At 34.7% G+C, this 12,950-nt stretch overlaps 1 protein-coding gene across 16 annotated transcripts in view; it reads left to right on the plus strand.

The window, feature by feature from the left end:
• The window catches only part of RNF180 (ring finger protein 180), a 285,964-nt gene that overhangs the window by 198,872 nt on the left and 74,142 nt on the right, over window positions 1–12,950 (plus strand). For 15 of the 16 annotated variants that reach the window (XM_072605045.1, XM_072605042.1, XM_072605047.1 and 12 more), the window contains one exon: window positions 8,591–8,816. In XM_072605045.1, the coding sequence (XP_072461146.1) occupies window positions 8,591–8,816 (226 nt within the window). Of the gene's footprint in view, window positions 1–4,567; window positions 4,704–8,590; window positions 8,817–12,950 lie in introns of all 16 variants that reach the window. The other variant, XR_011966184.1, reaches the window with a different exon arrangement.

Raw genomic sequence — 12,950 nt, forward strand, 5'->3', positions numbered from 1 at the left:
GCCATTTGATCTGGAAGACAGTTGTTTTATGTCCCTTCATCTCTAAGGATACAATGTTAAAAAGTTTTACAGACACTATCCCAGAGTTAGCAAAGTAGGGAAATTAATGATGTAACTGCCACCAATGTACACCATTGGCATAGTTTTTTTTCTTCTCTATGTAATCAGAAAGCCAGATGCTATTCTCATCCTGTTGCCATATCACACGCTAATTTGTAAAAGTTTATACTCACATGGCTGCCAGAGGCTGACGTGGTATTCAGCCTGCAGACCTGGATAAGAACATATTTCTCACCTAGAAGCACCTGAGAGAATCAGAGAATTTGTGCTTTTAGCCCTCTTTCTTCACCTGAAACCTGGTCAGTGGTACCTATATATCATGCAATTACTTTTGCAAGGAAATGTAAATTTCTTCGTAGTTCATCTTTTCACTTGTCTGGTTTGCTGACAAGCTAACCAGGCATTTAAAGAGCATTTTCTATTAGGTGGTGGGGAATGGACAGGAGAGACTAATTGCTTCCTCAGCATCTCAAAATTAGTCCCTCAAAGACCTCTCTTGTTCCACCCAGCACTAAAATTTTATGAATCTAACAATAAAGAAATTGCTTTTTTATAAAGCAGTCTTTTTATTGTTTGACAACTCAAGGATGCTTTTTTTTTTTCACATCGGGGCAAAACTTGTCTTCCTGTTAACTTCTACTCTTTGGTGCTAGTTCTACCTTTTGGAGCTATACAGAAATAAATCTCTATTCAACATGAGAATCAGTGCACTATCTGAAAACAGCTGTCATATCATGTAACTTTTCTCATCCATCAAATCATTAATAAAATTGTTGACCAGAAGAGAGTAAAAAGCAGAGTTCTTTGGCATGCTAGTAGATAAAAACTAAAATTTCCATCGTAAGTACACCAAAGGTTATTGTGACATGTCCCCTTAAGAAATTTCATAACATATGCCAAGAACTCATTATTTTTATTGTAGATATAATTACACATAATATTATCCAGAAATCAAATTCTGCTCCTAGGACTTGCACTTTGAGTTGTGATGCTGAAAATGTCCTTTATCAGGACTACCTTGTCCAGAGTAGACTAACCTACCCAGAAAAACTGAATGGAATTCTTCAAGGGAAAAACAGAATTTAATGAAATAGGGGACTTTCAAGCATTTAGCTGAATAGAAAATTGGACTTTAAATGCAAGACTCAAGAGAAGCATGAAAAGATAAACATGAAAGAGAAATCATTATAAATTCAGTAAGGTTAATCAGTTTACTTTTCTATATGAAAAGATGATATATGTAAATTCTAAGAACTTTATCATCATTAGGGAAGTTAGAAGGATTGTACATAGAAAGAACGTATGAGAGTGAATTGATTCACATTATGTCATGTTGAAATGACATAAAAAATGTGGATAGGCAAAAATTAAGGGTGCTCTGAGAAGAGGGAAGGGAGAGGAAGAATATAAAAGAAGAGCACAAGAAAGAATTATAGTGTAGAGGATAAGGGATGGAGCAATGTTTGAAACTTGCATCTACATTGGTTCAGAAAGGGAAAATACACAAATAGGTATATGGATATGGATACATATGTATATGTGTATGTGTGTATGCATACTTAATTGGTACTGGAAATCTATCTTACCCAGTAGGGAAGTAGGAAGGGAGGAGGAAAGGAGAAAGGTGGGAGGGGTGGTTAAAGATGTGGCAGAAAAAAAAGACAGTAATCAGAGGCAAAACAGACTGTAGAGGAGGCACAGGGTAGAGAGAAAGAAAACAAAAAATAAAATAGCGGTAAATGTCCAATTAGTAATCATAACTGTAAATGTGAGTAGGATGAATTCCCACATAAAACGGAAGCAGATAGCAAAATGGATTAGAAACTAGAATCCAACAATATGTTGTTTTAAAGAGATACATTTGGAATAGAGACGCACAAAGAGTTAAATAAGGGGCCAGAGCAGAATCTACTATGCTTCAGCTGTGGTTAAAAATAAACAAATAAAAACAGGTGTAGCAACCATGATCTTAGACAAAGAAAAAGCAAAAATAGACTCAAAAGGGATATAAGCAGGGAAACTGTCTTGCTAAAAGGGACAGTGAAGTGATACCAGTACTAAACATATATGTATCAAATGACATAGCATCCAGATTCTTAATAAAGGAAAAGTTAAATGAATTATAGGTGGAAATAGACAGTAAAACCATGCTAATGGGGAACCTCGACTTTGCTTTCTCAGAGCTAGATAAATTTAATCATTAAATAAACAAAAAATAAGTTAAGGAGATGAATAGAATTTTAGAAGAGTTAGATATAATAGACCTCTGGAGAAAATTGAATGGGAACAGGAAAGAATATACCTTTCTCTTAGCTGTACATGGAACTTTCACAGAAGTTGACCATGTGTTAATACGCACAAAACTCTCACAACAAAATGCAGAAAAATAAATACATTCTTTTCAGATCCCAAAGCAATAAAAATTACATTCACTAAAGAGCTATGGAAACATTGACTAAAAATTAATCAGAAATTAAATAATCTAATCTTAAAGAATGAATGAGTCAAAGAAGAATCATAGAAACAATAATTTTATTGTTTTATTTTATTTTTATTGTTTTATTTTATTAAAGAGAATGATAATGAGACAAAATACCAAATTTATGGGATGCAGCTAAAGCAGTATTTAGGGGAAATTTTATATCTAAATGCTTATGTCAATAAAATAGAAAAAGGGCAGACCAATGAACTGGGCATGTAACTAAGAAAAACTAGAAAAAGAACAAATTCAAGATGTCCAATTAAACACCAAATTGGAAATCCTGAAACTCAAAAGAGAGGTGAATGAAAATTGAAAATAAGGTTTTAAGGGGAAAAAAATGGACCATTGGCTAATTTGATTTTAAAAAAGGAAGGAGAAAATCCAGTTACCAATATAAGAAATGAAAAAAGTGAACTTATCAATGAAGAGGAAATAAAAGCAATTATGAACTATTTTACCCAACTATATGCTAATAAACTAAGTGAAGTAGATGAATATTTACAAAAATAAAAATATCCAAGATTAACAGAAGAAATAGAATGCTTAAATGCTATCTTAGAAAAAGAAATTGAACAAACCATCAATGAGCACCCTGAGAGTGATATTATAAGTAAATTAGGTGAGCATGGAAAAATGTACCTGTCAGATCTATGAATAAGGGAAAGTTTTATGACCAAGTAAGAGATAGAAATATTTACTTGTCTCTGTTTTCTTTTTGCATATTGATCCGTATTTGTCATTTGGGAATTTTTCATATGATATTAATCATGTCAGTTGTAGTAGTCATTAAGTCATACTTTAAATTCCTCAAAGTATAGAGTCCAAGAAAATTGAGTCTTTTAAACAGAGGCAATTCTTCAGTTCTTTGAAAGGACTCTGAAGGGAGGGAGTATTTATGGAAAGAAGTGTATAGGAATTACACAAAATGAGAATCCATGGGTAATTGTCATCTTCACCAGTGGAGTTAGTATCCATACCAAGGATATCATTGATCTGTTAAAATAGATTCCATCTGACTAGATTTGTCTCATCATTCCATCCAACAGAGATATTTTTAGGTTGTAATTCTTTAATTTAGCAGGATAACTGCCATTGCTAACTATGTCATCTTTACCTTTGCTAAGTATGCTGCCCGTACCTTCAACCAAACCATTGGAACCACAGAAACCAAACCACAGAAAATAATGAGTAGAAATTAGATTTACTTTACATTTAATTCTGCTATAACATGTATAATGTATAAGCATATAGCACCTGTAAGCCATATGGAAACTGAACCTAGATAAGCTGTTCCCAGAAACTTAATGGGGCCTCAGTGAAGAGTGGCAATCAAAATTGGTAAAAGGATTTCTGAGCTCAAGTAAGGATATTTATGTTTGGACTTCACAAGTTTACTCATAATGTTTTTTCAGTCAGATTTCAAAATCTAGCCTCCTCCTACTTCTCCAGTCTTCTTACACCCTAACATCTTCCATCCAGTGGCACTGGCTTTCTGACTGTTCTGCAAAGAAAATACTCCATCTCTCAACTCTTGGCATATTCTCTCATTATCTCTCATGCCTGGAATGCTCTCCCTCCTCCACTTGAACTACTGACCGTCCTACCTTCCTTTAAGTCCCAACTAAAATCTTGCTTTCTACAGGAAGACTTTTCTAACTTCTCTTAATTTTAGTGTCTTAATTTTAGTGTCAGTTATTCTGTCAGTTATTTCCTATTTCCCCTGTATATTGCTCTGTGTGTGTGTTTGCATGCTGTCTCCCATTAGGTTAGATACTGTTTTTTGCCTCTTTTTATATACCCAGCACTTTACAGCATACCTCATATATGTATGAGGCACTTAGTAAATGTTTACTGAGCAATCTATCATCTCTAGTTAGATGAATTTTAAAATGTTTAAGTGGTTCAAGGCCATCAGAAGCATAATGAAAAGATAGAATATCTTTACCCTCTAAATGGTTAAACAAGTATTTTTAAGAAGTGTTTGCCTTAATTTTTTTTGTGTTAATCTATTATTGCCTTCTGTAGTCTCATTGTATACAATAAAAGACTGACTTAGAAGAGGTTTGATATCCAAAAGAAGTTGAATTTTGTGAAATATGAGCTCAGAAGTTGATTTCACATCCTGCTTAGGCTGAAGCCTTCATTATTAATATTAGTTAAGGTTGGTATTTCTAGAAAATGTATATTATAGTTTACCTTAATTTGGTAACATTATTTTCTGAATATTTCCTCTGAATGTTTTAATGTTTAATATTATTCAAGGACTCCCCCATCTGACCCAACTGACCTTTCAAAGCTGTATTCCAGGTATACCCTATAATCCAGACAAAAAGAAATCTTTGCTGTTTACTGAACATTTCTTGCCCTTTTCTGCCCCACACAATTGATTTTGATCTCTTTATCTGATCTTTACTTCTTAAGGAGTGGTGAATACTTGCTAATGATCCAAAAGAGAGCATACTGTAGTTTTAAAAAGCACTGAATTTGGAGTTAAAAAAACCTGGGTTCAAATTCTGGGCTATCACAACCTTGAGCATGTCCATTACTTCCCCTCTTTGAACCTGAATTTTTTCATGTATAGGATAAAATTAAAAATTGACTAGATGATCTCTGAGGCCCCTCCCACATTGAGATCCCATAATCCTTTGTGCTCCTCTTTTTACCTTCAACTCTCTTACCTCCTGTCAATTGCCTATTCATGTTTTTCCCCAAATCAAATGTTACTTATTGCCTTCTTTGAAGCCCTCCAGCCAAAAGAAATCTCTCCTCTGAATTTCTTAATTAACAGTTTTTATCACTCTTACAAAACATTCAGGGTCCAGCCTTGTATTATACTTGTTCCTTTTATACATGTTATATGTCTCCTATATTGTTCTTTTTGAGGACAAAATTGTGCCCTGCTCAGCTTCATAGCCTTCGCATTATCTAAGCCAGTGCCTTACACAGAGTATGCACTTAGTAACTATCCTAGGATTGAAACAATTCAAGGATCAAAATCAAATGTAACAAGAAATATTTCCTACTTTGTAGTCCTAGCTGAAGTGCTGCCTAAGCTTCCCTGGGTGATCCCTCTCTTTCATTATAATAATAGTTTAAAAACCTTGTTAAAGTTAGGGTTTGGATCTGTGATTTCATTGGTCTCTCTCAGTGTAAGTCAATACTTTCCAGATAATATGAATGGCATTATGGTGCAGTGTAAAGAAAGTGACCTTGAAGTTAGGAAGACAAATTCAGGTTACTCGCTGGGTTGAGCCCAGGCAAGTCTGTCTCAGTAGTCTTAGACAACTCTTAAAGACTCTATGTTTCAGGCAAGATGGTATTGTTGGGTCCAGATTCACAGAGCCTCCATTAAAACACGTGCTTGAATTTGGAGGTATAGTTCCAAACTGCTTTCTAGAACATCTAGATTACGTAACAACTTCATCAACAAAAGTCATTATTCTGCCTGGCCTCCCATAGTCCTTCCAACAGTTGTCATTTTCTGTTTTTGTCATATTTGTCAATCTGATCATTGTGAGTTGATCTCAGAATTGTTTTATTTTACATTTCTCTTATTAGTGACTGATCATTTCTCATATGGTCCTTGATAACTTGAATTTCATTTTTACCTGTGTACATATTGTTTCCCTCCACTAGAATATAAGCTCCTAGAAGGTTAGGACTGTTAGTATTGTCTTTGTATCCACAGTGCTTTGCACAGTGCCTAGCCAATAATAGATGATTAGTAAATGCCTGTTGAAGAAATATGAATAGATACATATGATAGAAATATAAATCTGTACGGTCAATTATCTTATCAAATAGGAAGAGATATGTATGCTACACTTGAATTTACCACTAATATAACTGTTTTGAAACAAGCAGAAACTGACTTCTGATTATTTCTTTATGCTGAGCACAAACTCTCCTCTCTCTCTCTCCCTCTCTCTCCTCCTCCCTCTCCTTCTCTCTTTCTCCCTCTCTTTCTCTCCTTCTCTCCTTCCTTCCCTCCCCCCACATAATCACAAAGAAAAACTGAAGCTGACCCTCCATTAAAAGACTTGCTTGGCTTTGTAGTCTTGTTTATTCTGAAAGTCAAGGGAAAAGCCAAGGATCTTAACCCCCAACATATTATCTAATCATCTTTGTCATTAGTGGTGATAAATGATCTTTTATTAAACAGTTGTAGTTTGGGCTAGCTAATTTATCTGAACTTCCTCATTATTAATTACGAAAATCTTCCCAGTTTAGGCAAGCTAAGTTACCAGATCTCTACAGGGATAATTTTCTTTTCCTCCTCTGGCATTTATTTCCCTAGACTAGCAAGATTTAGATTTCCGTCTTTCTATTTGTTTTGAAGTGTATGTTGTCCATAGAAGTGTATATTGTGCCTTAGATTGCTGACTAATCTAACTTCCATTTTGCCACACATGAATTTTTGACTGAAATGTCTTTTTATGGCCAAGAAATTTTGAGAGATCTGATTTACTACATCTTATGCTGACCAGCCTTATACAGATCCTGATGCCTCGTGAATAGAGAGTTGTCCTTTGGTTTAAATTGCATTTTTGCTTAGGTACAGAGCTACGTGAAAAAAAAATGACCTTTTGAAGCTCCTTCTAAACTTCTAATTTCAACAAATAAACTTCCACAGAGGGTCAAACATACCCATTAATGTTCTCTTAAAAGTACAGTGAGCTATTATTGATTGTCAGGGCTAATGGTCCATTTGGATATCCTGGATAATAATTGGCATATGCAAAAAAATCCTACTTCTTAGCCAGTGATTTAATAAACGGTACAATTTTATGACTTTCTTTTTGCTCCTTAACATAGATATCCTTGATAGAGTGCTATTGATATGGGGAAGTGGGGAGAGCAATAAATAGATAAACCAAAGACAGACAAAGAGGAGGAAAAAAAGCACTTGGGTAACTCACAAACTGAATAATCAACTACTAAATAATTAAAATTTGACTCAAAACCTGTAGGAGTATACTAATTTTTTTTTGTCTCTGTCCTGAAGCTCATTATTACAGTTGTACCCTTTTTTCCCTTGCATTTCAAACAACTGCACAGACAGTTATTATGACTAAAACATACTAAAATGTTGGGTTATTCTCCATTCATCTCCATTTTTCTCAAACATATAGGTCTGGGGGGAAAGAACAGTCTTCTACTGGCCTCTTTGGATTTTTGTGCTTTACATGACTCGGGCAGAAATGACTGCCATTGCTGAAACATTCTCATAATAAGCCACTAAACCTGGGGAAAAGGTTCACAAAGATAATAGCTTTTCACATCTGATAAGATACCAGCGGCTTTTTTTTTTTCAGATCAAAAGACCATGCAGTGTTTGTTGCCACCATCTCATATTCTTCCACTCCGCTTCTGGGCATACAACTATAAAGTAGAAGTGCTTTATAGGACAGGTGTGATCTTATTTGGGTGTCCAAAGTTCTAATTTAATTCATATTTTATAAGTAATTATTAAGCAACTGATGTTAGGCACAAAGTTTAAATAAAGCACAATATCCTAAATCTCCTAGAAGTTAGAGTCTAAAAGATGGGCAAGAAAATATGCTATGTGACTACCCCACATATTAGTTCATTTTAAGTGTCATAGAGATGCAAAGCAAAGTTCTATGTCAACATACCTTTGTGACAGTCAGCTAATCTGAATAGGCTTCAGCTAAATTTTTTTAAAAATTTTAATGTTATACCCATGATTTCTAAGATTTGTTGAACAAAATGTCAGTAGCTTGGATAGAAACATATGTGTTTATACAAGTATGCATATTTTTGGTTCCAGTTGTGTTCCTGCATATTTTCATCCTGCCCGGAAGTTTTTTCTTGTTTAGGTATCCGAGTTTCATGTACTATTTTATTTTTCCCCCTTTTCTGTAAAAATATTCCTACCATCCCTGCTGTTTTCTAGAAATACTGCAGATTCACATTAATTGCAAAGATTATTCATTGATACCATAGAAAACCTCCACTTTCTGTAATGTTTCTAAACCTCTTTTATGCTGATTGAAGAACCTGGCCCTCTCTGTTTTTGTTTCATAGACTTTGAATAATGATGTAAGTACAGATGACGACAATGAATGTACAGAAGAAAAGGAAAGCTACATCTGTGCCGTGTGTCTGGATGTTTATTTCAACCCATATATGTGCTACCCTTGCCACCACATCTTCTGTGAACCTTGCCTCCGGACCCTGGCCAAAGACAACCCGACAAGCACACCCTGTCCATTGTGTCGGACAATCATTTCTAGAGTCTTTTTCCAGACAGGTAACTTTCCTCTTTTGTTTAATCCCTAGAAGAGTATTCTGCATACATGGACACACACACACACACACACTTATGAATTTTGAAATAGTTTATAAATTGTAAGAAAAGAAAAATTCTTGAAAGCAGTATACAGTGTTTAGAGTTTTACATAAGTGCCATGTAAAATTTTAAACTATCCATTTCTCATTTACAAACTCAAATTACATGTTACAAAAAGACTTGCTTTTAATCTCTCATTATGATAAAATGGGTCGTTTGGTTATTTAAAGTATTTCTTAATTTTAAGATAAAGAGTTTCTCTTATCCTGAGTTGCTTTGTTTATTATACATGCTATTTGCTCATTTTTCTAAAGAATGTGATTCTTTTTAAAAACAAAAATTTAATTCCTTTTAAAATTTAATGACAGACATTCAGGTATATAGAAAGAGCCCCTTTCCTTTCTAGAAACAATGAAAACTGTTAATTTGGTTTCCCTTCCCAGAGCAAGATGTAGAAATGGGAGGGAGAGCATCATCTCCAAAGGCATGAATCAGCAGCAAAGAGGTGTAGCAAACAGATGATGGCTGAGATGATGTATGATTAGGAATTTGAATTCAGGGCAATAAAATGGATTCTCACCAATAAGATCAACATAGCCCCACTATAAGTATATTGAAGCTAAAGGTTCAGCTGTTCCTAGGCATGGGTTCTGCTGAATCCTGTTTAGAAAGTGTTGCAGCAAGGAGACATAGGAGGAAATTGGTGGGAGAAGCAGAACCAGGACTAGATGTACTAGGCTTTCACCAGGCATGGAAGCACAGGCCAAAAGTAGTGAGTGGAACTTCCATTGTACTTTATCATATCTACGATATATCTTAGTTATGTCTAGCAAACAACTCTGATAAATCATGGCAACCAAAATGAGTTTTATAAAATCAGTTTTCTGGTTAATGAATACATGAAGGAATCATGTTTTCATCAGTTTGAGAACTCCTTCCAACAAGGTAGATCTCAAGGCCTCTATCATCTATGACTACGTAGAGACTAAGGATTTCATGAAGGTTACACAAGCTACCAGAAGTGGGATTTGAACCCAAGTCTTCCTGACTTCATGCCCACAACTTTTCGACTATATCATGCTAAGCGGCTGGATGGCACAGTGGATAGAGAGCTGGGATCCAACCTCAGTCACTAACTGTGTGATCCGTAGCAGTTTTTTTAGTTTAATTTTTTGTGTCACATTTTAAGTTCTGAACTGTCTCCCTCCCTTCTCCCCCCACGTTTTATGTGAAACCATACTATGCATGCTTCTATTTATCAGTCCTTTCTCTGGAGATAGATAGCATCTGGAGATGGATAGACCTATGAAGATAGGTCCTTTGTAGTTGATCTGAATATTTATAATACTCAGAATGATTTAGTCATTCACAGTTATTCTTCAAACAATATTGCTGTTACTGTATAAAATGTTCTCTTGGTTCTAGTCATTTCACTCTTCATTATTTCATGCAAATCTTTCTGTGTTTTTCTAAAATCAGCCTGCTCATCATTTCTTATGTCACTGAGCAAGTTATTTAACTTCTGTATACCTTGGTTTCCTCATCTGTGAAATCACAACCAGGATGGTTGTGAGGATCAAATGAGATGATATTTGTAAAGTGCTTAACACAGTACCTGGTATATAATAGTCACTTAAATGCTTTCCTTCCTTCCTCTCAAAATATATACTTAATGTTGATTATGTAAAGATTTGGAGCAAAGCAATTAAAAGTAAGGACACCCAGATTCTGTAACACAACCAAACTGACCTTTAATCAGTTGCTCATATATAACATTCCATCTCTCATTGCCATGCCTTTCTACTGGCCATTCTTCACACTCAAATGCACTCTGTCCTCATTTCCACTTCTTAGAATTTCTCCCTTCAAGATGCATTTCAGGTACCTTTCCTATTCCCCCTCATCCAGCACAGTTCCTGGCACTTAGTACATTCTTAATAGATGTTGATGAATCAACATCTAAGGTCAGTTGATCTTAGAAAGTAAACAAGATAACTCACTCACCATAGGTTACAAAATATGTGTAAGTGTGTGAAAAACCCTCAGAGTTGAGGAGGACATGTTCTTACCTGAGAGCATTCCAGCATTAATGTCTGTTCAGATTCCTGTAAGTCTGTTGAGAATCCAAACTAATTACAAACACTCTTCCAGCTTCCCAAGAGAAAAGCAACATTGAATTCTATCATGCACAGATTATATATTATAATGAGTTAGACTGGACATATTCACTCATTTAAATTCTTTTTAAAAACACAAGGAATATTTTTAAAATATATTTTAAAATATAGATCCACAAATAATTCTTTTTATGAAGAGATTAAAAAGATCATATTCTAGAAATAGCCATACATTTCTAAATTCAGAGAGTTCCATTTACCATTTTGACTTAACCAGTTTGAACTGATACTCTAGATTTTTAAAACAAGGAACTTGCTGTCAGGTTTAGTCCACTTAAACTTCCTGTTGACTGTATCTTTACTAATTCAAATCCTACTTAATAAATATTCTTTACAGTAAGAAAAAAACTAAATATAGATTCATATTTGGTTTAAGAAATTACTTCGAGTACTACCATGTTCTAGGTACTGTGATACAAAAAATAAAATCCAGTCTTTTTCCTCAAGGATTTTAAAGTCTTGTAGAGTAGAGGCATCAAACTCCTGACCCAGCCAGAACCAGATTAAAATGTAATTAGGAAATAATTAATAAATAAAAATACAACACAATTTGGATAATTGGTGACTTTCTAAGTCAACATGTGACCCGTAAGGATCCGTTTCTATTTGAGTTTGACACCACTGGCATAAAGGATCAAAGGACCATACAAACCAATTCTTTCACTTTACAGATGAGGAAACTGTTGAAGTGAGTTATCTTGGGTCACACAGCTTGTGGGTACCTGAGGTGGAATCTCAACCTGCCTCTTCCTAATTCTTAATCACTATTCTACACTGCCTCTTACTTACACAGATAATACACAAATGTATACTAATATACAATATGTCATCAATGTACCATTAGGTGTATAACCTACTTTGTTAATTCAAAGGAGGGACGAGATCACTTCTAACTTTAGGAGATTAGGGAAGACCATGATAGAAGTGGCTTTGGAGTTGAGTTTGAAGGCTTGGAAGAAATTAAGATAATTAGAGCTGTTCTAGGGAGAAGGAAGACTTTCATGCAGGAGGAAAATTGTAAGAGGAAGCACAGAAGGAAGTCTTTGGAGGTTATTCTGATTTGCCTGGAATATGAGCTGTGTCAAGAGAAATGATGAGAGATAAGGTTAAATAGGTAGGTTGGAACCAAACTTTAAATGCCTTTGACCTTGAATGCCAAACAAGGAGTTTGTACTTTTTTCCACTAGTTAACTACAGTGACAGGTAGTCGTTGACAGTTTTTAAGTGAGGTTCAAGTATTTGAGGTTGCAGATAATCTGCTCAATATGAGAAAGGCGTTGTGCAAAGGGGGTGTTGTATATTCAGTTTCTTTTGTGCCATTTCTGTGGAAAATAAATTGTTTGAAAAATATCAGTGTTTTCCTGGTTGTTCTGTGAAATAAATAGCAAAGTTCCAAAAGCAGCAGGTACTCTTCCCCTTTTTTTTAAACTTTATGTAAAAGTAGATGCAATATTAGTAACCATTTATAGACAGCCAGTAGAGATCATGCCTGAGAAAATATCCCTGCCATCTGCAGTGTCTTTTTGTTAATAAATCTTCTCCAAATCCTTGTGAGGTAGAAGAGGTAGTATTCTCTCTGTTTCATGCTTAACTATGTACACAGAACTAAGACAGGATGACACACTTTTGCAACAAAAGCTGAAAATGCAAAATGAATTCGCAAAAGAAGTTAATCCCATTAGATTTGTCTTTTCATTTTATTCCTCAGTGTAATTCAAGTTGTTATTCCTATAGAAGTAAACATAACAAATTTATATATTACAACTATTATTTGAAATTGATGAAACAAAAATAAAAGATATGGGAACCAGTATCTTTTCTATGCCTAGCATAATAGACATTAATCAATGCTTAGTGAAGGAAGTTGTTTGTCATTCAAACACAAAGCACATCATCATATAAAGGAGACTGTTTTCTA

Source organism: Notamacropus eugenii, chromosome 4 (genome assembly GCF_028372415.1).
Source record: "Notamacropus eugenii isolate mMacEug1 chromosome 4, mMacEug1.pri_v2, whole genome shotgun sequence".
Lineage (NCBI taxonomy): Eukaryota > Metazoa > Chordata > Mammalia > Diprotodontia > Macropodidae > Notamacropus > Notamacropus eugenii.